At 38.2% G+C, this 27,494-nt stretch overlaps 1 protein-coding gene across 1 annotated transcript; it reads left to right on the top strand.

The window, feature by feature from the left end:
* Window positions 1-19,847: 19,847 nt before the first annotated feature.
* On the top strand, window positions 19,848-22,341 carry LOC148872213 (jacalin-related lectin 19-like). Its single transcript, XM_088973016.1, has 3 exons — window positions 19,848-19,931; window positions 20,032-20,235; window positions 21,868-22,341. The coding sequence occupies exons 1-3, from the start codon at window positions 19,929-19,931 to the stop codon at window positions 22,144-22,146; spliced, it is 486 nt and encodes a 161-aa protein (XP_088829142.1). The 5' UTR covers window positions 19,848-19,928; the 3' UTR covers window positions 22,147-22,341.
* Window positions 22,342-27,494: the final 5,153 nt, after the last annotated feature.

Here is a 27,494-nt window from a genome sequence, read left to right as displayed (position 1 = left end):
GGATTACGTCAGGGATGATTCAAGAAATTGGATTACGTCAGGGATGATGATTCAAGAAACGTTAATTGAAGCCTCCATGCCGTATTTCGCAAGACTGATTCATGCTGGACCTATATATCGATGTTTTCGAACCGTCGTTGATTTGGAGGTTCGGACTGTTCAGATTGGAAAATATCCATGTGACCCATTCTGTTTTATCCTAAACCCAGTACTTGGTCAAAACCATTGATCCGAACAGTTTGGCCGCTTAACCGTTAGCCTTGGAGAACGGTTTGCAGTTTATTACTTCTATTAAGTTAAACTAGAAGAAAAGAGATTAAAAGGTCATATCTGAGATCTACTCAAGAGGGAGATCAGTTGAGAGATGTGTGAGATAGTAGAGAGATCTGAGAGATCTCATGTTTAAAGATCTAGAAGAGCAGTCTAGACGATAAATCTATGAGAGAAGTGAGATCTGAGATTGAGAGAAATATCAGATCTATTTTCATTGTCAATTGGCCACTACCACCGTCGTTGTTGCCACTGTAGTTCACCATCATCATCGCCGCTGTAGCTTGCAAGTGAACTCCTCCTCCTCCTTTTCCTCCTTCTTCTTCTTCTTCTTCTTCTTCTTCTTCTCTCTCTCTCTCTCTCTCTCTCTCTCTCTCTCTCTCTCTCTTCTTCTAAACTCTCTCAGCTGCTAACAGCTTCTCAAATCTCTCTCACCTGTTAAAATATGTAAACTGTTCGAACAGTTTGACCTAGGCAATCAAACCGTTGACTTAGAAACCAGTGGCCAAAGCGATTCCGTTTTTGGGTCGATTTTTAATAATTAAAATAAATAACTGAAAATGATTGGTAGAATAATAAAAAACAACAGAAATCAAATCACTTAAAAGAAATCATGCTTACCTCAATTCTTTCATTTCATACAATACACATCTATTTCTAGAAGCGATGCTCCGCTTTAATCTCTTATTACCAAGGACCCGTGTGATGTATGAGCTTTGTTAAGTGAAGGCGAAACAATAGAAATACACATGATTGTAATGTTTAAATTATATGATATATAATATATACAAAAAAAAAACAATGTTGCTAATGTAATAAAACAATATAATTCAATAATGCATTGTCCATGCAGATAAAAAATGTACTTTAAATTCTCCACATTTTTTAGTAAATACTATTGTTATTTTGAAGATTGTTGATAATTAGTAATTATTTTCACATAGTACTTTTAATTTCCCTAATAAATTCTGTAATTTGTTGATTAAGTATAAGAAATAGTAAAATAATTTGATAATTAATAGTTAATTATATACATTTTTGGAAATTTATCATCTTTTTTGGAAATAATGTTAATCCACTTTTGGGAATTTTCTTGGATAATTTCTGATAAAATGATGATTATGACAATTTTTGGTAATTGTTGGTAATTTTCTGCTTGTTTCTAGTAATTTCTGGTAATGATTATATTTTCTAGAGATATTGGTTATTTGCTTGTTTTTTTTTTTTCATTTCTACTAATTAATGACAATTTTTGGTTAATTACTGATAATAAGTACATATGTTCACAAAGTATGTTTAGCTCCACTAATAAATTCTGTAATTTGTTGATATATAATTTTTTATTATGAATTTATTATTAAATAAGTATAAGAAATAGTAATAAAAATAATTTGATAATAAATGTTTATTTTTATTTATGTTGATTTTGGGTAATTTATCATATTTTTGGAAATAATATTAATTCACTTTTGGTAATCTTCTTGGATAATTTCTAGTAATTATGACATTTTTGGTAATTATTGGTAATATTCTGCTATTTCTATTAATTTCTAGTAATTACTATTATTTTTTATAATTATTGATAATTAGTACATATTTGTTGGTAAATTTTTATTATGAATTTCTTATTGGTAATTAATTAAAATTAGTTTTAACCGTAAATTATTAATAATATTTTAAGATTACAATATAATAGTTTTATTATTATTAAAAATGTCTATAATTAAAATACTAATAATTATTGTTATATATGATTAAAGAATAATAAAAATAATAATGATAATGATAATGATAATATATATTATCATTATTATTATTATTATTATTATCTGTAATATAATTATTTTAATTATTTGTAATTTCTTTGCTGCAAGGGGCTACACAACGGGAGGTAGCCCATCCCCCAATCCCATAACCCCCCCCCCTCCAACCCAAGTGTATGTGGGGTTCAATCCCAAGATAATTATTTTAATTATCTGCAATTAAATATCTTATTATAAACTTAAACTATTATCAGGTAATTATTTTGACTATTTGTAATTAAAATAATAATTATCTCTAATAAAAAATTTAAATAGAATATAGATACAAGTTATAATATAATTTAAGTTTATCAATAATTAAATTAATATTATCTAATTAATCAAAATAAAGTCAAATCTAAAGTTGTATACCGTTAAATTTATCTAAAGAATTATTTATATGATTTTAAATGTCATCCAATAAAAAAAGTAAATAGTTAAGGTAAGAGAAAATACTATTTATTATTGTTATCTACAACACATTATTAAATTACCTAATATGGCTATGTGGGTTTTATTGTGGGCCCAGGTTGATCCTCGAGCAAATGCTTAAATGGGTCTAGAGAGACTGAAGTTCATATTCTTCTTTACCCGTGCATAGAAAAACGGGTCATGTTACAGGCTGGTGCAAGGATAGAAAACCCGGGCTATCTAATATGTCTAACACCAAGACATGGCAATAAGGAGGTCAAACCTACCCCACTACTACAACACTATCGGAAACCGGCGTTTATGAAAGGAAAAAAAAAAAAAAAAAAAAACTTATCCAATAGGTGAAACTTCCCATCACAACAGATCTATTATGATAGTATGACATGTGATACTATATAATTATTTGTTGGGATCTTGGTGTCACGCAAGCAGAACTTGGACACCTAGCATCTGTCTCAACCTCCTTGGCCCCACATTGGCAGGATGACCTATGAACAACTCAGGAGATACTAGGTCTGCATGAAGAGGCGACTTGCCTCCACGGACTTAGCCCAAATCCAGTTAGCAACCTACTCGATGTGATGGGTAACTTCCTTCTTGAGTGGGTAATTGTCTCCGATTCCCCTGAAATCATGATGACACATTGATGGAGATGATCTTGGTCACGCTTGCTTCAAACAAGACCAGATAAGCCTTATCAGTTTACACGGAGTCTGTCTCCAGGCATAGAACCACCTCTAAGTCAGACGGGCTGGAGATCTCAGACGTGTTTTGTGGAGTTTACGACAGTTAACCTATATAAATGTGTCCGCTTCCGTAGAAAAGGTACATGCGATTTAGCTGTCACAGCTCTCTAGCTCTCTAGCTCTCATATAATCAAATATTGGCTCCTAACTTAAGCATCAAAGTGCCCACCCTGGGTCAAGCAACCCAGATACTCTGATATGTTCTTATTGTAGTCCTACCAGGCAACCTCACCAGCCCGGCAACTGAGCTGTCTGCCAACAAGGAGCACTAGATTGCACACAATCAATTGGCACTATCGGTGGGAACTCGCTACACAAAAGCCTAGTTCTCACCTCTCTCAAATTCTAAACTCAATGGCATCTTGAAGCAACAACCCCGTCAACAATGCCAACAACAATGCACGTGTTGATGGAGTAGTCACATGGGTACAGGACCAGCCCACAATGCAACATTGTGGTCCCCTCTGTCACCATCAGGCAATTCACTATGCCCCTAACCACACTTGGCATCCTGACCACCTAAGACTTGAACCTCCCACTGCCCATCATGAATGCGCCTCTTTTGTTGGTTGAGTCTTCTATGGGGTAGTACATCCATGGGATGGACCTATAGATGCAACACTGGGAAGGTCGCTTTGCAATGATAGCTGGGGTGTAGCTACAACTTGCACTTAGAATGCAAATCCAACATCAGCAACAACAAAACCAAGTTTCAGCCAACCATAACCTGGACCATCAAATTGTCGACCAACACCAAAACCAGGAACAAATGTCAGAACATCCTCGCCACCACAGTGACCGCAATTAGGTGAGGACCTGCACTTTAGAATCTCGGGACCCGACCTATGTCACATAGATGATCATGTTGTGTGCTAGAAAGAGACGTTTTGCCCGAAAGGATTGAAGGGATGAGAGATCCATCGTATGGATGCCCAAATCTTGTGGAATAAAGGGGTGAATTTCAAAAAGAATTTTCTCCCTTCAACTAGGAATCGCATTCCCTATTTAGAAAATCATATTTTCAATGATCATTTTTGAACCATAAACTGAACCAGATCTGAACCAAAAGGAGTAGGAGAGGATTATACCTGATACAGAGAAATAGTATCCCCCAACGAAGGTGTTCACGCCCAAGGAAGGACCCAAAGACCACTGCCACTGAAGATGGCGCAGTGCAAAATGGAGTAGAATCAGTAGTGTTCTTCTCCAAGAACTCTGTCCTTCACAAGAAATAGCAGGACGGCACGTGAGCACTGCTTCCTATCAATTCTTTCTCAAAGAACTGATGTCAAGATCGAATCTTGACTTCTCCCACAACTAGAGATCGAAATCATATTTGGATCAGCCCTCTCTTTAGGTGATAAGGATAAACATTTATCTTATCTACAAATTAGATTAGCTTTCTCCTAATTTCATTAGGAGGTTTCTAGATCTGAATCATATTCAGATCTGGACTCTCTAAGTGGATAGGGTCAAGACCCTATCCTGCCTGCTAATCCATCTCAGAATCTGCACCATAATTAACTAATTAAATAACCTAGTTCGAAATGGACTTTAGGCCCATTAAGCTTATGTGCTCACTTAACCTTCCTAACTGCTACCCAGTTGGGCTTCTTTGTATGGCATGGGACCCAAGCATTGATCTACACATCAGACACATGGGTTCGGCCCAGCCTTTGTTACAAGGCCTGGCCGAATACACTGTTATGCATAGTGTACCCCCTGAAACCCATCAAATGGGCTCTATGGGCCCAACACTTACCCTAAGTGGTCCCTGGGCCAAGCCACCTTGTAACACCTAGGGACTGTGGGCAGATGCAAGATTAGCCCATCAGGCATTATCCTCAATGGTCTTATACTTAACCTCTCAGCCCATAATGATCATACACTACCTGACAAGAGAGGACCTCTCCCTCGACTGCAAGGAACAGTGTTGCACTTTCTACTTATATGGATCCCGGGAATTAAAACCTTTTGCAAACATTTTAGAAACCATAATATATATACTTTTATATCTCATATAAAATATACTTTGCAAAAACAAATCTCAACGATTGAAATCGGCTATTGGTAGTCTTGGTTTCCATCAGTGAGAGTGCATCCCTGATCATTACCTTTGTCCGACAAAGGGCTAATCCTGTCATTATGATCACCCACTCAGATGAATTCTCAGACTGTCCCAACATACCCAGGTTTTGACTCCGCTAAGGATCTCACTGATTGGTATATCAAAGATAGCCCAATCCAATACCTAGTGCAGTATCATAATCGAGTCTAGGGGTCGGGTGTAGCTTTCTAGTTTTTCCCATCAATCTCCAAGGTCCAGGGCAATACTGAAAATCTAGTCCAATTCAAAGATTCAATTAATCCTACACTGTATGTGCCTAGGGTCTCACCCTGGCAGCTGAGACAGGCCACCCCAACCGATTTGGTGGCACCACAGTGTGAGCCTTATCAAGATAGGTCTCCCCAGACCGACCCACTGGCTGTGAACATTCTAAACTAACATGAGTCTCATTAAGTGTCCAGTTTAAGGGTATTACACAGAAACATGCCAAGAGAACATGAATCAAATATGCACTTTTATTCATTTACAATAAACTCATAAAGTACATCATTCTGATTGAAGCTAAGGGCATACAAAACTGTCTAACAGCTCCCACTTGCACTTAGGTCCAATCAGGTACAAGCTAGAGTCCCATGCTTTCCATGTGTTTCTCAAACACTTTCTGTAATAGTGGCTTCGTCAATGGGTCTGCTACATTTTCCGCTGACGCTACCTTCTAAATCAGGACGTCCCCTCTACCAACAATCTCCCGCAATACGTGGTACTTCCTCTCGATGTGCTTCAACTTCAAGTGGGCTCGTGGCTCCTTAGCCTGAGCAATGACTCCATTGTTGTCACACAACAATGGGATGGGTGATGTGTTGGACAAAACTACTCCCAACTCGTGAATGAACTTCTTCATCCACATGGCTTCTTTGGCAGCCTCACTTGCAGTAATGTACTCGGCCTCAGTCGTGGAGTTTGCAGTGGACCCCTATTTGTTATTTTTCCAGCAAACAGCACACGATCCTATCGTGAAAACATATCCAGATGTAGACTTTCTATCATCTGGATCTGATTGGAAATTGGCATCTGTATACCCTTGGATCTGTAGTGACCTACCATCAAATACTAGACAAAACTCTTTTGTCCTTTGAAGGTACTTAAGTATGTTTTTCACAGCAGTCCAGTGCTCCTGCCCTGGGTTGGCTTAAAATCTGCTTATTACACTCACTGCCTGAGCAATGTCAGGACGAGTGCATAGCATGGCTACATGATGCTCCCTACGGCAGAGGCATAGGGAAAGTCTTTCATGCCATCAATTTCCTCAGAAGTCTTCGGAGACATCTTCTTGGAGAGAGTGACTCAGTGCCTGAAAGAAACATTTCCTTTCTTGGAGTTTTCCATTCTGTATCTTTTGACTATTTTGTCAATGTAAGCAGATTGGGGTAATCCTATTATCCATTTCGATCTTCCTCTATAAAGTCGAAGACCCAGTATATAGGAGGCTTCTCCAAGATCTTTCAAGGAGAATTGTTGTGAAAGACATACTTTCACCGTAATTAACATTCCTACATCATTCCCAATGAGTAGAATGTCATCTACATATAGAACCAAGATGGTAACCTTATCTTCACTGTACTTCCTGTAGACATAGGGTTCATCTGGATTCTGCTTGAAGTCAAATGATTTGACAACAGAGTCAAAACGGATGTTCCAACTTCTAGAAGCTTGCTTAAGTCCATAAATGGATCTATTAAGTTTACATACCATATTTTCCTGACCTGCAGCAATGAAGCCTTGCGACTGCTACATATAGATATCTTTAGTAAGATCTCCATTCAAGAATGCAGTTTTGACATCCATCTGCCAAATCTCATAATTATGGTATACTGCTACAGCTAGCAGGATCCTAATGGATTTAAGCATGGCCACAGGCGAAAAGGTTTCCTCATAATCGATGCCCTCTTTCTGAGTGTATTTTTTCGCCACCAAACGAGCTTTGAAGGTCTCAACCCTACCATCGGGGCCCTTCTTCCTCTTGTAAATCTATTTGCAACCGATTGCTTTTAACCCAGAGGGTGGATCTACTAGAGTCCAGACTCCATTGGTCTCCATTGAGTCCATCTCTGCTCTCATGGCCTCCACCCACTTCTGGGAATCTATGTCCAACATAGCTTCCGCGTAAGTCACGGGATCCTCCTCAGTAGTCAAGGTTTCCACCAAGTAACTATCCTGGTCATAACCATAACGAACTGGTCGCCTGGATACCTAAGTGGATTTTCTAGGTTGGTCACTACCTGTAACTTGTGGGACATCTCCCGCTGCTCCTGAGCTCTCCTTATCAAGAACAACTTCCTGACGATGGGTGTCCAGGATGTAGTCGGTTTCCAAGAATTGTGCATTTCGACTACAGAACACTCTCTGCTCACTTGGGTCATAGAATAGATAACCTACAGAGCCTTTTGGGTAACCTACAAATAGGCAACGACTGGTCTTGGATTCCAACTTGTCTGCACTCATTCTTTTAACATGTGCTGGACAACCCCAAATCTTCAAATGTCTGACACTTGGTTTCTTTCCGGTCCAAAGTTCATACGAAATATTCAGAACTGATTTGATTGGAACCCGATTCAGCACGTAAATCGTAGTCTCTAATGCGTAACCCCAAAAGGATGGGGGTAACTCTGAGTGTATGAGAAGCGACCGAACCATATCCAATAAGATCCTATTCCTCCTCTCTGAAACACCGTTAAGTTGTGGTGTAGCAGGAGGAGCTAATTGTGATACTATCCCATTGTCCTTTAAGTAGTCTTTGAATATGTCAAAGAGATACTCACCACCTTGATCTGATCAAAGGGCTTTAATTTCTCTCCCTAACTGTTTCTCGACCTCTTGTCTGAAATCTTTGAACTTTTCAAAAGATTCAGACTTGTGTCTCATTAGGTACACGTAACCATATCGTGAAAAATCATCTGTGAAGGTGATGAAATACACGTGTTGATTCCGTGTCCTAACACTCAGGGGACCACATACATCAGTATGTATTAGGTCAAGTGTGCCTGTACATCTTTTAGGCTTACTGTTAAATGGTTGTTTCATCATCTTGCCTTGTAGGCAAGGCTCACAGGTGGGAAGATCTTCTATAGTTAGAAAATCCAAAGGACCATCCTTTACCAACCTTGTGATTCAATCAACACCGATGTGGCCAAGTCGGTAATGCCACAGACACAAAGGATTAATTGTCTCACGGGCTCTCTTCTTGGGGATTTCAGCTGACGTAGTTTCAGTTATGTTAGTTTCTAGAGAAGGGTGAAGAACATAGAGACTGTTCTCCAGTTCCCCGTATGCAATGAATCTATTGTTTCTTTTAATAGTAATCGTATTACTAAAAAAGACAGAATAACCATCTACACACAGTTTTGAGACAGAAATCAAATTTCTCCTTAAATTTTGTACATAAAGACAATCTTTCAGTACAATCATTCATTCTCTAAAAAATAACTCCACGGTTCCTATGGCCGCGACTGCAACAATTGCATTAGTCCCCAAGTAGAGTGTGACTTCTCCTTCACTCAGCCTTCTGCTTACCTTGAACCCTTACAATGAGTTACACGCATGAATTGAAGCTCCTGAGTCAATACACTAGGACGCAGAAGCTACAACAGATTGGTTTCTATAACACAAGTTTCGAAATTACCTTTCTTGGATTCCAGGTAGGTAGGACAGTTCCTTTTCTAGTGGCTGGTCTTCTTGCAGAAGTGACAGGAATCCAATGCTTTGTCTTTCTTCTGCCTCTTGCCCTTAGTGGCTTTCTTCTGAGGCTTCTTTGCCTTCCTCTTTCTCTTGCCTGTCTTGTTAGCTTCAACAAGCATATCTATGGGCTCATCCTTTTTAATCAGTTCTTCAGCTCTTTGCAACATATTGCTGAGCTCTTGCAGGCTGACATTCAGCTTGTTCATGTTATAGTTCATGATAAACGGATTGAAGGAAGGAGGCAAAGAATTAAGGATAGCATCTATCTGGGTCGCAAGGTCTAGCTCGGATCCAAGAGCCTCCAGTTCATTGATGTATCCCATCATCCGAAGACAATGGTCGTGAAGTTGTTGGACCTTGGTCATTTGTGCGGTAATGAACTGTTTCAATACCTTTTGTCGAGTAGAACGATTCTACTCTTCATACATCGTCCTGATACTGTCCAATACGTCCTTGGCAAGTTCAATCTGATCGAACTGCCTCTGTATTGGGTTGTCCAAAGAGGCAATGATGTAACACCGAGCAAGGGAGTTTTTCTCCTCCCATTCCTGATAGTCTCTACTTCGGGCCTCAGAAGCCCTATCACCCAGATGCTCCGGGACAGGATTCTTTGCCACTTTATCTAACTTTTTAGAAGCTAGGACCAGCATAAGGTTCCTATACCAGTTGGCATAGTTTGGGCCCTTCAACTTGTTGTCATCAAGCAATTTTGCAAATGATCCGCTTGCCATTTTCTAATAAAAGAGCAAACATCAGTCCACAACTGTATTTGATTCATGTTCATTTCATAGATATGGATTTTAATCTATGTTCCATTTCCATTTATTCATATTTGAGATTTCCCTCGTTTCTCAGTGACGGAGACTACGGGTTGTCTCTGGAAATGTGGGAAATCACATAGGGTGCATAGAGCCATCTATTTCAGCTACATAACCCCACCACCTTTTTGTGAAGGATCATATCCACTCATCATATGAGTTTTCCCTTTGGCCTTTGTCAGACAAGGTTCATATCCGTTTTTAGGTAAACCTTTCTATCCAGTGAGTGTTTACCCATCATATTCGTGAACGCAAAGGTACCGTGAGAGAATTCCCATTTTCTGGTGAAGCCCCTCCCACATCGGTCTATGACGCCCCTATCATCTTATGAAACACTCAGACAAGCCCAGCAGCAAATGGATAGCCCATTTTCTGGTGCGTTTCCTCATTACTGAAGGACCCATCCTCATGCTAATGATGGAAGGCCTTTAGAGAGTTCATCATATGAATCTCCCTATCACATGCACTCATATTAGTTAGAGGGAATAGTTAATTACGCCCTAGTTTGATCTAGGTCAAACCAAAGTGGCTCCCACTGACTTTCATAAAGTTAGATTTCGGTGGGCCTAAATCAGTTAGGGTTTTGCACGTAACCTCTTGATGAGGTGTGGGGCCCACCACTGAGGGTGGTCATTCAATGACCAAAAAGGACACTATGGCAATGATGTCCATTCAGCCATGGTGTGCGCAAGAGCCACTGTCGATTGAGCATGGGCCAAGCACTTATGGCCCATATACGTAGCACATCACACATCCATACATCTCATGTAGGGATAAATCGATCCAATTAATTAATCATCTGTAAGGCCCATTTGAAGCCCATTTTATATCCATAATATTAACCATTAATATTATCTAGGTATATGGGCCGAATGGCTCATCCCATATAGCTTTATGTGTTAAGTGGGCTTTTAGCAGTTTTAACTATTTAAAACTAGGCCTTTATAGGTTGGGCCGAATTAACCATTTAATTAAATATCAATCATCAGGCTCATTAGTGGGAAAAATAGGGCTGATTTTCAGCCTTGATTAAACCCTAGATTCGGTCCAAACAGTTTGAACCAATCTTGGCTCGAATGGGTCTAGGGTTTGATCTTTAATTAAATCTTTAATTCAAGAAAATAATCTAAAATTAAATACTGATAAAAGAAAATCAAGAATCAGTCAAACAAGGCTGTTCGTACAATCCATCTTGCAAAACAGATGTTAGATCACAGTTTGCAGTTTCATAAACTACAAATCGCAGATTGTAATTCTCCCATCTGCGAAATCTCTTTCTCTATGAAATCTCCTTTTCTGCACCGCCATCTTCGATCCTAAAATAAAATAAATAGAAATCCTAATTTCTATTAATAATTACATCAGATTGAATACCTATAAATTCTGTCTAAAAAATAAAAAATAAAAATTATTTTACAGACCAAATGTAATAAAGCAATCCAAAAATTGCAAAATCGCAGGTTCCCTACGCAAATCAAGATTTTGATATCTTCTTGTATGAACAACCCATAAATCAAGAAAATCATAAAGAACAGTTCTAAATAATAATCAGATTTATATAAAATTAATTTTAGATTATTTGCCAATTAATTTTGGGAACAAATTTCCCAAAACCCATATCTGCGCAAATCGGGTAGAACGCCTTCTGCCCATTTGCGCAGGTTAAGATCTAAAACCAATTGGTTCAAGATTTCAACCTGACTTTTATACCACTGAAGGGATGAGAGATCCATCATATGGACGCCCAAATCTTGCAGAATAAAGGGGCGAATTTCAAAAAATTTTCTCTCCCTTCAACTGGGAATCACATTTAGAAAATCATATTTTCAATGATCATTCTTGAACCATAAACTGAACCAAATCTAAACTAAAAGGAGTAGGAGAGGATTATACCTGATACAGAGAAATAGTATCCCCCAACGAAGGTGTTCACGCCCAAGGAAGGACCCAAAGACCGCTTCCACTGAAGATGGCACAGTGCAGAATGGAGCAGAATCAGGAGTGCTCTTCTCCAAGAACTCTGTCCTTCGCAAGAAACAACAAGATGGCACATGAGCAAAGCTTCCTATCAATTCTTTCTCAAAGAACTAATGTCAAGATCGAATCTTGACTTCTCCCACAACTGGAGATCGAACTGGCAAATAGGGCGGCAAGAACAAGGAGGCGGCAAGAAAGAATTCTATAGGGTTGCTTAGTTCTTTCTTCTGTGATTTTTTGCTCTGAAGAGGATCTGATTATCTGTCTTCTAAAGGATGCCACCCCTCCTTCTTTTGTTAGCCTAAGAGATCAGCTCCTAATCCAATTAGGAGCTGCTTATCCAAATCATATTTGGATCAGCCCTCTCTTTAGATGATAAGGATAAACCCTTATCTTATCTACAGATTAGATTAGCTTTCTCCTAATCACATTAGGAGGTTTCTAGACTGGACTCTCTGAGTGGATAGGATCAAGACTCTATCCTGTCTGCTAATCCATCTCAGAATCCGCCTCATAATTAAATAATTAAATAACCCAGTTTGAAATGGGCTTTAGGCCCATTAAGCTTATGTGCTCACTTAACCTTCCTAACTACTACCCAGTTGGGCTTCCTTGTATGACGTGGGACCCAAGCATTGATCTATACATCAGCCACATGGATTCGGCCCAGCCTTTGTTACAAGGCCTGGCCGAATACACTGTTATGCATAGTGTACCCCCTGAAACCCATCAAATGGGCTCTATGGGCCCAACACTTACCCTAAGTGGTCCCTGGGCCAAGCCACCTTGTAACACCCAAAGACTATGGGCAGATGCAAGATTAGCCCATCAGGCATTATCCTCAATGGTCTTATACTTAACCTCTCAACCCATAATGATCATACACTGCCCGACAAGAGAGGACCTCTCCTTTGGCTGCAAGGAACAATGTTGCACTCTTTGCTTATATGGATCCCGAGAATTAAAACCTTTTGCAAACATTTTACAAACCATAATATATATACTTTTATATCCCATATAAAATATACTTTGCAAAAACAAATCTCAACGATTGAAATCGGCTGCCGGCAGTTTTGGTTTCCATCACTGAGAGTGCATCCCTGATCATTACCTTTGTCCGACAAAGGGGCTGATCCTATCATTATAATCACCCACTCATATGAATTCTCAGACTGTCCCAACATACCCAGGTTTTGACCCCGCTAAGGATCTCATTGATTGGTACATCAAAGATAGCCCAATCCGACACCTAGTGCAATATCATAATCGAGTCTAGGGGTCGGGTGTAGCTTTCCAGTTTTGCCCATCAATCTCCAAGGTCCAAGGCAATATAGGAAATCTGGTCCAGTTCAAAGATTCAATTAATCCTACACTGTATGTGCCTAGGGTCTCACCTTGGCAGTTGAGACAGGCCACCCCAACCGACTTGGTGGCACCAAAGTGTCAGCCTTATTAGGATAGGTCTCCCCAGACCGACCCACTAGCTGTGAACATTCTAAACTAACACAAGTCTCATTAAGTGTCCAATTTAAGGGTATTACACAGAAACATGCCAAGGGAACATGAATCAAATATGCACTTTTATTCATTTACAATAAACTCATAAAGTACATCATTCTGATTGAAGCTAAGGGCATACAAAACTGTCTGGCAAGGATGAGGAGCAGACAAACAAGGAGGAAGGGAAGAAGGAAGAGGCAAGCCAGATCACCACCTCATCGGTACTGCCTATAACACTCATCTCTCCACTAGCAACTGAAATCTTGATGACCCAATGACCCAACGATTTCAAGGCCCCCAACTTAGAATCATACGATGGCACTACCGACCCAGTCAACCACCTGGACAATTTCAAGGCCCTGATGCAGCTTCATGGAGCCACTGATGCAAGCTTGTGTATGGCCTTCCCAACCACATTCCAGGGCACAGCTCGGATGTGGTATTCAGGGTTAGCCCCAGGCTCCATAAAGATGTGGAATTAGTTTGTCATCCTATTCACAACTTACTTCGCCACGAGTAAGCGGTGTGCAAAGTCATTGATGAGCTTAATGAATGTGATCCAGCATCTAGACAAGCGGCTCAAGGACTTCATCGAGAGGTTTAATTTAGAGTGGCTACAAATCCCCAACCTCGACCCCACTGTTAGATCACCACAGTGATGAATGGCATCCGACATCCTAACTAGCATTGGGAGCTCGTGTTGAACCCTCCAGTAACAAGGGAGCAATTCCACATACATGCCACCAAGTTCACTACAATAGAGGAAGCGCTAGGGTCCCGAATGGAGATGAGCAAAAATAGAAAGAGATCAGAGGACAAGCCAGGGAGTAGTAAGCAGTGGTGGAAAAGCAAGTCACCAAGGTGCAGTAGGTCCCCTCGCAACAAGCATAGCAAGTCGCCAAGGCGTAGAAGAAGCAGGTCCCCATGCAAAAGCAATGGATCATGAGGCCACCGTTTTCACACCCTTCCCGTACAACACTATAACTACACCTCCTTGAATGGGAAGAGAGGGGAAATTCTCATGCAAATCATGTTAGTCAAGTACGTCATATGGCCACCTCAGATGAAGGGGGACCCCTCCAACCGGAATTTGAACAAGTACTATCACTTCGATCGCAACATCGGCCATGACACTGAAAATTGTCGTAACCTCAAGGATGTGATCAAGGAGCTGATCTACCAATGTTACCTTAAGAAGTTCATCAAGTAAGAAGACCAAGACCAACCTACCAACCAGCCAAGAGAATTGCCACAGTCGAGTAGAGACCAGTCTCTACGAGACCCACTACTAGCAGGGCGGCTCCTCCATGGTGTAATCAACATGATCATGGGTGGGTCTATTGTAACAAGTTACAACATGCCAATCAGAAAGAACTTAGTTCGAAAGCTTGTGCATGAGGACAAGAACCTACCAAAGCGCTCTCGAGTAAAGGAAGTGATGACGCCCTCGTGGTCAAGTTGGTGATAAATGACTTCGAGTTAAAGCAGATTTTGCTTGACTCTAGCAGCTTGGTGGACATCATTTTCTTGGAGGTGTTCGAGCGGATGGCATTGGAAAGGAAGGACCTGCTCCCGGTCAACATCCCCCTTGTCAGCTTCAATGGAGAGGTTGTAGAACCCCTAGGCCGAGTTAATCTGCCAGTGACAACGAGCTTGGTGCCAAATCAAGTACACTTCAACCATGACTTCTTGGTGGTAGCAACTGCCTTGCCCTACAACGTTATTTTAAGCCAACCGATCCTGTATGCCCTTAGAGTCGTGGTGTCGACCTACCTTTTATCGATGAAATTCTGAACAGACTATAGATTTTGAGTGGTGTGAGGTGATTAGCTCGAGTCTTGGAAGTGCTACGTGGGCACACTGAAAGGAAAGTGCAAACAAGATGCCGACATTGACTTAGACCCACCCCTGGAGAACGACAATGAAAGAGCTCACCCCATGGAGGTCACCGTCTTGGTGCCGATCTCAAATACCAACCCCGCGAAGATGGTGAATATTGGAGCATGCCTCAAAGAGCCATTGCGATCTGAATTGTAAGTTTTTTACTTGAAAATTTAGATGTTTTTGCTTGATCGACAATAGATATGCCTGACATAGAACCCCCATGTCTTAACTCATAGGCTAAATGTTGACCCTTAGTGAAACCAGTATGGCAAAGGAAGAGGAACCTTACCCAAGAAAGGTGGAGGATAGTAGATGAGGAGGTCGAGAAACTCTTCACAGTAGACTTCGTTAGAGAGGTCCAATACCTGAGTTGGATTATAAACTCAATGCTTTTGAAAAGGCCAAGGACAAGAGGTGCATGTGCATCGACTACACTGACTTCAATAGGCCCTACCCCAAAGACAGTTTCCCACTCCCTATGATATATCTCCTGGTAGATGCGACCTCAGGGTTCAAGTTGTTGAGCTTCATGGATGCCTATTCCGGTTACAACCAAATCCATATGGATCTAGCCAACCAGGAGAAGAGAACATTTGGAACTGAAACATGCCTTTATTATTATAAAGTGATAACCTTTGGCTGAAAAACACTGTGGCAGCCTACCAATGTCTTGTAAACAAAATCTTTTTTGAATTGATCGGAAATAAAATTGAAGTTTATGTTGATAATATGGCTGTAAAAACTCAATTTTCAAACTCCCTAATTCCCGACCTGAACAACCTTTCTAATATTTTAAGAAAATAAAACATGATCCTTAACCCAAACAAATGTGTTTTCAGTGTCACATCAAGCAAGTTCCTCAGATACATAGTGAACTGACGTGGCATCGAAGCCAACTTGTACAAAATCTAGGCCATCCTACATATGAGACACCATAGGTCAATTAAAGATATTCAAAGGCTAACAGGTCGGATAATCACCTTGAACCTATTTATGTCTAAGTTAGTTGGGCAGTGCCTATCGTTCTTTAAAGCCATAAAAAAGAACCTGAACTTTAAGTGGACCAAAGAGTACCAGCTGGCATTTGATGAGATGAAAAGATATTTAAGCTCTATGCAAGTAATGAGGTGGTTAACTCTGAATTAATTCGAGAGGTAGATAGAGTGCAATGACTAGTCTATTATGTGAGCAAGGTCCTACACACCATCGAAACCAGGTACCCTAACATTGAGAAGCTAGCCTTCTTGCTGTTGCTAGTAACTCACAAATTGCGCCCATACTGATAGCTATAATTATATAACCCTAACAAGTGCACTAGTTATCAAGTAGTAACTCACAAATTGCGCCCATACTTAACAAAATAAGTATTAGAACTATAGCTTCCCTCAATTATTTGAACAACCGAATTCTAACAATAGGAACTACTGAAAAGATAGAAAAAGAAAGAATAAAAACAAAGGCAATTAATGACAAAACTTGCAACGATCTAGTTGGAAACACTAGGACTATTGGTCCACCTAACCCTTCCAATGGATCTCAATTTATTAGATTAACCAAGATAAGTTATTATTTTCATAATCTGAAGTTTTTCTAAATTTATTTAATATTCCCTCTCGGGGTATATCAAATCTACCTCTATCAAGTAACCCTTCGATCTCTTGACTAGAGTTCTCATGATAGAGATGCAGTAAGTTCTATGAAAAACCTGTGTCATCAGATGAATCATGTATATATATTCCTATATACCATTCAATTCACACTATGAATTATTTAGTCCACTATATGAATTTCTCTCTCAATTCATTCATATAAACCAAATCAATTAAGAGGTGATCAACCTCCTAATCGCATTATGCATAATAACTCATAAACAATATAAAAATAACAATCTTGAACAAATCAGAATAAAAATCAATCCATTATCGTGGTTAGGCTTTCCACAGCCCTAGCTACAAATAAATTAATTCATGATAAAGGAAATAAAACAAACAAGGGGTAAGAAAGAACTCATGATGTCACCCTTGAAGCTGAGATCTATGAGCTTGTCTTCTCCTTGCCGTCGCCTTCCTCTTTTTCTCCTTCTTGCTTTGCTTCAGAGATGGATTGATTGATGCGTAAAGGTAATCCCCCCTTTTATATAACTTTAGGAGGAGGGGCAGTTTCCAACTCATTTTAGGAGTTCATTCCCCAAAAATAGAAAGTCCTAATTAGTTTTGATCTAATTCTATCCTATTTCTTATCTAGTAATCTCAATCTTCTTTATCTTTTTAGGATTATATTTAAAATTTAAATATGATAAAACTCTTTATTCTTGAATTCGAGTTGGGCTTCTTTAATAAATTGGGCTGCTACAAGGTTTTTCTGCGAATTGGGCTTTAGTTGTGAGCTAGGCTTCTCTATGAATTTGCTTTAACATTGGGCCCGATTTTGACCTATATGCAGACCGAATCTATCAAAACCCAAAACATGAAAGTTGTGGAGTTATTCCTTATCTTTCCAATGCATCTTGAATCATCTCAATCGGAGTCCGGATGTGAGAGTTATGCCCAAATTACTGAATGGTGCCGAAACTGTGCAAAATCATCCGATTAGCCTTGTTTCCCTCATGTCGTCTTCTTGCTTGCCCTGAATCGAAATACAATAGTAATGAGTCTAATTAAGTGTTAATTAAGTGTAAAAGAATGAATATTTCGGGATAAAAATATGATCATTTTTATTCACATCACATACTTCCAAGCGCATACTACCGCCGTGCTCACCAATAGACCCTTGAGGCAAGTTTTGCAAAAGCCCGAGGCATCGGGGAGGCTAACGAAGTGGGCGGTCGAACTCAACGAATACAATATTCGGTTTGAGTTGCATCCTACAATTAAGGCCTAGGTCCTGGTAAACTTCATTGCCAATTGAATGTTTAGCATGCTGACCTTTGAGGACAAGCTCGTCAACACGTTGGAGGCCTTGACCAGTGTGGCACTCCTCCCAATTTGGGTCGAAAAGCTTTGGATCCTCCATGTAGACAATGCGTCCCATCAGAGAGGAAGCGAAGTCGGACTAATCCTTTATGGACCTAGCAAGGTCAAATTGGAGTATGCTCTCTGATTCATGTCCAGGCATCGAACATCGAAGTCGAGTACGAGGTGCTTCTAGCTGGGCTATCACTTGCAAAGGAGGTTGACGCAAAACTTCTTGCTATCTGCAGTGACTCACAGCTAGTGGTTAACCAGGTGAATAAATAATACGAGGCTCAGGAGCCCACCATGTTGGCTTAACTAGCAAATTTCAAAGAGCTCCTCCCCTGTTTCCACTCTTGGTACATCCAACAAATTTTGAGGTCTGAGAACATCGAGGCTGACACACTCTCTAAGCTAGCTGGTGGAACAGACACTAAGAAGAGAATGATACACATCAAAGACCTTCCACAACCAAGTATAGAAAGGGTGGCAGAAGAGGCTTCTCCCATCATGGCCGTGGAACCAAACTAGGTAGATCTGCTCGTTACTATCTGCGCCACAGGACCCTACCTCCAGAGTGCAATGCAACACGGAGGATAGAGCGTCAGTCAACTCGCTATGTTATTATTGGCAAGCAAATGTATCACAGGTCATTCACACTCCTCTTCCTACGTTATTTGCGTCCAACAAAAGTGAACCAAGTGTTACGTGAGACCCATGAAGTTTTAGTTTTTATTTTATTTGGTGGGATCCCCATGTAGTTTTTTAGTTTTTTAAGTTGAAAAGTGCCACATCAGCATTTTTTAATATTTTGTTCATTATTTAATGGATTTATAAACAACATCACTAACATCTTGTGCTTTTGGGTAATGTTGGCCTTTTCAAATTAATTTGAGGTCTAAAATAGCCCTTTAAATTTATTGAGACAAAATTGGTCTTTTCGCAAAGTTTAAGGGTTATAAGAGCCAAAAATCCCAACGAAATGCTAAGCTTAAGATGGTGCAAAAGCTTCTAATACAAATCTTCCACTGTATTGCACCAATTGGCAAACTCCATTTGAGTATTACGCTGATATTCTAGACATACTTGAAAGAAAACATGGTGAAAACCCAAACCATGCTTTCCCTCTTCTCTCTTTTCTTATAAGAACATAATTGAGGCTTTGCAACAAAATAAATCAAGAACTAAATCCCGAGATTTTTTAATTTTTATGTGTAAAAGTAAAGCTTGAACTAATCAAATTAGCAAATCAAATAAATAATTAAACTGAAACAATACTTACAATGATTTTCATGGGAAATCAATATCAAGCCTCCTCTTCAACTACTTCGAATCTGAAATTTGTTGATGCACAACTACTCTAACATCTTATACATATCAGAGGAAAAGAAAATCCTTAGTTTCAAGAAATAACAAATGGAGAAAACAAACACGAAGAAGTATAGGAATGAGAAAAATGAAGACAAGTTGGATACCTAATTTGGCAGTCTACCTGAATAATTTAACTTGCTAATGGTAGGACGTAGGAGATGCTTTGGAGAACTAAATGCTTTTCAAAGTACGAGATGCTCATGATAGGTCATTTTCAAAATTACGTGGTTTTTCGGAGATAGCGAGTCTCCGAAATTTGATCAGTATATATACATAGAAGTAGTCATGATTGCATTAACAAGTAGCTTAAAGCCTATCTCTGCAGTTACGATCAGAAGAGTTAATTCTCTTATACGGTCTTGCCACAATCAGAGATGGTGAGTCTCTTCTAAAACGTGCATTAACTTATGCTTCTTTTCATCTTCTTCTTTAACTCTTACACACAGTTGGGTAGTAACAGTTTTATTGCGATGACAGGAGACTATCCAAGAAGGGCCATTTGGTGGAGAGGGTGGTGATTCGTGGGAGTACCTTCCACCCATGGATCGTGGGATTACAAGGATCATCATCCGTTACGACGGTGAGGTCATCCGTTCCATCAAATTCGGAAGCGTCGATGCAGACAGACGACGATATGTGTACTCAGATGCGTTTGGTGACGAAGTGGAGCACAAGGACGAGGTGATTTTGGCTAATGTTTTCATAAATTACTTTACAGCAACCCTTGAGTACTGAAATTCCGTGTACTTAAGCGGTTTAAAGAGGGGAAATACTTGGCTCCTATTACCTCTTGATTTTCAGATTTTTTTTTTTTTTTTTGGTAATAAGAGAGATCATACTAAAAGGAAACCCGGAATAATTACAGAGAGGGCGGTGAAACCAGCCGATTTGCTAGCCAAAGGGTATCTGATAGCCCTTTTTTTGCAAGGTTGTGAATTATCAAATTGTTCTCTTCCTTGAAAGGAGCTTTAGTAGGATTCTTTGAGACCAGAGCCTGTACTAAGATTTTACTATCGCTTTCAATCACAAAAGGACCTCTGCCAATGGCCTTTGTTACTTTAACTCTTTGGATATAGGTATAAGCTTCTGCTTGAAGAGAAGAAACTGCACTTGAGGGACCAAAACTGATGGTTTTAAAAAGACCCAAATGGTTCTTCAGCAAAAAGACCAAAACTGATGGCTTCAAAACTGATCTATCTTCTTCAGGCACTTCCAAAGTACCTGGCCATTTTTTCAGCAAAATCTTCTTCCTCTCCTTCCAAGCTTTAATAACACACAAAAGATTTTTGTAGGGGTTAAGCACTTCATTATTAAAGACGCATTTATTCCTATTTTTCCAAATTATCCAAAGCAATAAAACCAATTAATTTAGAAGCTATTCTTTTCTGCCCTTCGACTGATTGCAGGATTCAATCCATCTTGGGAATCACCCATTGAAATCATTTGGAGCTGTTGACCTTTTCAGATTTAAACCATAGAACTTAAACCCTAAATCAGGGTTGCTTACGGTTCCGTTGACCTTTTCACCAGTCTCAGTTTTTGGAAAACCAAAAATTGAAACCAAATCAAAACCAATAAATCAGTTAATGGTTGATCGATTTGGTTTTTTCATTTTTCGTTTTCTTTTGGAATTTATAATATATATCATTAATAAATATATAATTATATAATATATTATATTATATTATATTATATATATATACAGGTTGGTTCAGTTAACAACCTGTTTTTTATATTGGTTAATCAAAACTGAATTGATACTTGTGGTTTTTCCAAAGCACAAAATCCACCAATTTGTTTAATCAGATTTTTTGGTTCAGGTTAGTTTTCAATTTTTTAATTGCTGAGCTCCAAACCCTTAAACCCTAAAAACCCAAACCCTAAACCTTAAACATTATAATCTAAATTCTAAACCCTTAAACCTTTAAGCAAGGTTTTTAAAACTGAACCGGACAATGAACCGGTTAGGAGTCCGGTTCTCGGGTTGAATGGTCCGACCATTTGAATCAAACGGATGAATCATTCTTACAAAAAAAATAAAAAAATAAAAAACATCCAAATCGTTGGACGGTTCAAACGGTTTGATCGCTCGGGTCAGCAATTTGCTAACCAAATCAATGGTTTTTGGTGAAATCACCTGACGAGTTCCCGATTTTTCCGGTGCGACCATCTGATCCAATCTGGTTTTGAAAACCATGCCTTAAAGCCTAAATCCCTATAAATTCTGAATAAATCATTTTTTCTTTTTTTATTTGGATTAAATTGTGGAAATGAATAAGTTATAGTTACTTTACGCATTCACTTGTGTTGCAGTTTACTATTACTTGGCCTGAGGAGTATCTGACTTTGGTTAGTGGGACTTATGACACTACATATACATGGGGTACTCCTCTCATAACATCACTCAATTTCGAAACCAATGTAACTATATACGGACCCTTTGGTCCTGGAGGGGGCACACCTTTCTCTCTTTCTCCCAAAGTAGGAGCTGAGATTGTGGGATTCTCTGGACAGTCTGGAATGGCTCTCGACTCCATTGGCGTCCATCTTAGGCCTGTCGATCCACTTCGCTTACATCTCCAAGAATTTTGAGTGGAATCCTGCATGGAATATGCAAAGAATAAATTACTTCTGCTTTTTGTTTAATTGCTTGCTTTAGTTGTTCTTTTGTTAGTTTCTTTCTTTGATATGGATGTCATTAGTAGCATCTCCACAGTTGATAATGTTTCTTTGTTCAATAATAAAATTTTGACAGAGAGAATAAAGGTTGTGGGGATCTTAACAAAATTTTGGTACCCTCCTAGAAGTCAGCAAGACAAATAAAAAGAAAAGGAGAGGAAAGAAAAGCTAAAAGAAAAATAATCCGAAGTAACAATCTGAGCTTCAGTATACTGAAATCGTACTGGTAATAACAAATAGAACAAACTTCTTAGTGATAGCCTAGGGCGTCAAAACTCTGTTATCCTTGAAACTGATTTTCCTGTCTCTGTGAACACTTTCGTTGGTGCAAAGGAATTGGGTGCTCAGCCTCCAGATACAATATATATCTCGAAGCATTGGTGTTCTGCTAACTTATTACTGCCCAAATTAACGAACCCAATCCGTTATACAGGCCTTAATTTCCAATAAGGTAGAAAGCAATCACATTATAATGTGAAACAGAGGAATGGATGATAAAGAACATCTTTTCAAAATAACATAATAATGAAGCCCTTTGCTGATGATTCTGGGAGCTCATCTTTTCCATCCAACCATTCTAGTCTCTCTAGGCAACCAGATGGACATCCACCGGTTATCTTTCCGGCCTCCACTATTTCTGGTTCATTGGATTCTGCTCCCAGCTTGGCTAGAAACAAAATCATGTACACCGGGCTGGGCTACTTATCATGGCTGAACATGTCAGTGTTAAGCACAGGGGCCCAGGTGGGGCCCACAGTGGCCAATGGTGTGTTCATGAGTATAAATCGTGTCTCACTTAAAAAAATTGAGATCAGCATGATTCGACAACGGTACTAAAGTTACGCAACGACCAAGATCATATGTTTTTTCAACCACCAAGCCACTTACCAAATTTTGATAGTAAAAGAAATACATTTACCTTTATTACTATGAGTTTCGGAAGCTCACGGCCGGCTCAAAAGATTTAGAGTTGCCACCCATTTTTTAGAGAAAATCAACCCTCATTTTAGGTTTGAAAATATCGATTTCAGGTATTTGATAATGACTCTGTCCTCTATGAGAAAGGCATACAATCAAGAGATTCAGATCCCAAGAATTGGGAGATGGAATGTATTAAGCACCTCACCAAGCTATTGTAGCAGCCCGATATGGGACTTATTCGGACAAAGCTTCTTTCAGGAGAAAACAAAAATGGTTGCAAGAATTTCTTAAATCCAGAGGAACTGCTTTCAACATCTCTTAAGATTGATTTTGAGGTGATGTTATCGGGTCTTAGGTACTGATTTCCCTAAGACTCTCGCCTCTCTGCCTCTACTCTTAGTCAAGAAGAAGTTGAAAACGATGCTTCTTCAACATTTTAAAACCTCAAGCAACCCATAAAACTAAAAAAAATAAAAAGACTTACCTTTTTGGCATGTACCTTGACAAGAGTTTTCCAGCAACTAAAAGAACTTCAAATGGAACTAGTAAGGCAGAAGTTGGGTTGAGTGATTCTGGTGTTAAGTTTAAAAGACAATGAATGAGATTTAAGCTTAGCTTTGGGGATCAAGCAAAATGAATGAGTTATAGAACAATCTCTCACTTCTCTCTGGTTTCTTAAGTTGTCTCTCTCTAGGTCTCCTTTCTTTCAAGTCTCTCTAATTCATCCGGTCCCCCCCCCCCTCTTCAAGCTCGAGTTGGGCCTCTATTTATAGAGAAAATGATCTGAAATTCGCTCAGTTACAGTGTCTATGGCAGAGCAGATTTCTTTCACTAAAATAGGCAAGATTATTTCAAAGAAATGGGTGCCCAGTCAAGCTCTCTTATTTGGTGAAACATTTTCTTCGATTTGGGGGTGGTTTTCCTGGGTTTTGTGCAGCCAATGGGAGCTAAGGGCGTGCCAGACGCTGCAGTCTCATATTTGGGGCTATCAGTGGCAGAAAATGTAAATTTAATGAACTTTTTAAAGTGGTTTTGTTTTTTCTTGGTTTTAAGTAGGGATCTATTTGGTATTTTGGGTCCAAGTGTTATAATGGGTCAAGAATGGGTCTGACGTCAGCCATCACCCATATAAGTCTTCAGGTTGGGCCAGATGATATGGTGACTTAATCTGGTGCGTCAAAATGGTATTTTTCTATTTTAATGGTCAAATGTGTGAATCTAGTCATGAAATTTGGTGTCTCGGGGTTTTTTGGGTTTCTGAACATAATGGTGAGCTCTGACGAACAAACAGGGTCGGGAGGATTAAGATCTGTGGCTGACAAGTTCGGATCAATAAGATTTGCTAAAATATAATCTTTGTTCGATAAAGGGTCAAATAGGGGAATTTTGGGATGAAGTTTGGTGGGTTGGCATTTTTTATCACCCTGAATCTAATGGAAGTGATGAGTTTTCAATCAGAGGTGTAGATTGATTGATTTAGTTCAAATCATGATTTTTTAATCATGAGAGGGTTTGAAATGGAATCATACTTTTTCAACCATCAAATGGAGGTGTTTGGTTATGAGATTTGATATGGTGAGATTTTTTTGGTTTTTGAACACAAAGGTAAGGTCCGATTTGTCACTTGAAGTTGGGATGATGGTTGATAGGCTCTAATTAATGAGATTTGTTGGAATATGATCTATGCTTGATGGGAGGTTAAATGAGGGAATCTTGAGCTACAATTTGGTGGGTAGGCAAGGATTAAGGGAAGGATTCAAGTGGATGGTTCTGATCTGAGAAAGATAAGGTCAATCTTGGTAATCATTCAGGGTCATGGGATCTTGGTAGATTTATGGTGGGATTCGTTAGTTGATTACTTCCTAGCGATCTTGGGGTGATGGATATGTTGGATTTGATTTTGGAGGAGTTGGGATTTGGATATCACATAGATCGGGGCCGTTAGAAAGGAAGTTGGTGTGATGAATAGTCGATCTTTAGAATTTAGTCATGAAAATTGATGTGTAATTAGGTTGTACCTTTCAAAGTCTAGGAATGATGTCTGATCAGATGTTGATATTGATCTCAAGGCTCTTATTTGTCTTGTGAGTTGTGTCAGAGGAGGGTATTTCAGATTTTAGGAAGTCTCGAGTTGATCTGGTTATGTTTCTGAGTATCTGGTGTCTAACAATAGGGTACTAAGAGATGGGGTGAAGGGACCGAGCAAAAAATGGGTGCTAACAATTACATTAAAGTCTAGTGGTCTACATACAACTCAAATAAATAATATATATATATATATATATATATATTAATATTCAATAACTCCACTATAAATTAAAAACAATAATTTTTAAAATTAGAATTTTATGAACAATTGAATAAATAATTTATCATGCCTACATATATACCAAAAATTGATTTTTAATTTCAAGAAATTTATATAAATAAAATTATTATTAATATAATAATTATTTTAACACTTAAAATTTATAAGTTTACACATTATTTGTATATTCAAATTTCTATAAATTACTAATTAATACTTTAATTTGTATTAAAAAATAATGTCTTTACTATTTAAAAATAAAAATATTATTTAAAAAATATTTGAGAATATAACATAAATTGAATTAGTCAATTCCAATAAAATAAATTTATATAAAATAAAATAATTTTTCATTTTAGAAATCTTATAAAATAAAATATTAATAATGGAATAATTATTTTGATAATTAAAATTTATGAATTTTCATAAGATATATATCTTTAACATTTTAATAAATTTGATATATTTTAAGTTAAGATTATATATTTTTATAAATTATTAATTAATACTTTACATTTTATAATAATATATTTATTTTTTAAAAATAAGAATAACATATTTATTTTTTATAATAACAAATTTATTTAAGAATTGATTTTTTATGTTTATTTTTGTTAATGTTAACAAATAAAAATAGTAAAATAGAAATATTGATATAGTAATTAAATAAAGTAATTGCATATGTTTTGTGCATTGGACTTTAATAGAAAATAAAATATTAATGGCTTTATGCATGTATTAATTTCTAAGAATCTATATAATATGTCTTAGAATCTTGATTGATGAACTATAAATAAAATTGCATAATATCTATGCATCTCGCTATATTATTGTAATACATTTCTTCATATATACCATTAAAATATAAAGATCCTATCCATTTATATATTACTTATAATTATTTTGTCATTAAACATAATATTATTAATATATTTATAATTTTTTTTTGCATTTTCCTAGCGTATCCAAATGTTTCTATATTTTTCGTCCATATCCATGTGTTTCCTAAGCATATACGTATCCGTATCCAAGTTGTCTAATACGATATTCGATACCGATACTTTGATCCTTGGTTACACCTACCATTGAGCAATGCTTTTTTATATTTTGTCCCATGAGGGGCAGAGCCAGGAATATTTTATAAGGGGTCCAAAAACTAAAGTGGATTGGGAGGGGGGAAGGAACAAGTATAGAGTGATCAACCATTAGGGTGGGGACGGGGAAATTTAAATGGAAAATATATTACAAGTGGGAATTTCTAAACCATAGGGGGACCATGGCTCCCCTGGCTCCCCCACAGGTCTCCTGCTTCTCAACTAATTGTATTAACTATTAAGTGTCCACTAAGACTGTTCATCAAACTGGTGAAACCAAGTTGGATGGTTTTAAAGTATTTCTGGTCAGTTCTCCAATCCGATTAGGCCTGGTTGGTTTCAGTTTGGTTCTTTTTAAACTAACCAAAACTGTCCCAACCCAGATATAGATATATATTAGGACATTTTACAAAAAATAAATAATTATAATAAAGGTTAATGAATTTGAAAATATGATATATTTTGAAACATATGGCAAAAATAATGAGCAGGACAAAAAATAATTCTTTATTGACCAAATTGCCCCTTATTAAAATCAGCAAATCAAATCGCATTCTTCCTCCCAAACACGGAACTAGGGCATCTCTGCCACTTCATGTTCTGTTCATTGTCTTCTTCCTGTGCTTACCAACGAGTAGTAAGAGATAGTATGGGATGAAATTTTTTGTTTTCAAGGTGGTTTTGATGTGGCTCCATGTTCCTTTCCTTTAGACTTCTCTTTCAAATTAAAGGAAGATAGATTTTTGTCCTCGTTTCTTATGCTCTATTGAGAAAATATGGAATAAGTATACTTTTGTTGTTTATGTTCTATTACATTAATGTTGAAAGGCAATTGTTTTGGGAGTTTTGGCAAGACGTATTTGGATAATAGAATTTGAAGTTGAGAATGGTTTAAGGAGAAATCATTTTGTTTGAGAAATTTTAACATGAGGGAAGAA

The sequence above is a fragment of the Nelumbo lutea genome, chromosome 2, assembly GCF_056320005.1.
Source record: "Nelumbo lutea isolate HS-2025 chromosome 2, American lotus-T2T, whole genome shotgun sequence".
In the NCBI taxonomy this organism is placed as follows: domain Eukaryota; kingdom Viridiplantae; phylum Streptophyta; class Magnoliopsida; order Proteales; family Nelumbonaceae; genus Nelumbo; species Nelumbo lutea.
The sequence above is the reverse complement of the archived record's forward strand: the minus strand, read 5'-3'. Positions and strand labels throughout refer to the sequence as shown.

Excerpts from the sequence above, each read along its gene's own strand:
- LOC148872213 (XM_088973016.1), top strand. Across the intron at positions 20,236-21,867 it reads AAGTGGAGCACAAGGACGAG|TTTACTATTACTTGGCCTGA; the intron begins GTGATTTTGGCT and ends CTTGTGTTGCAG.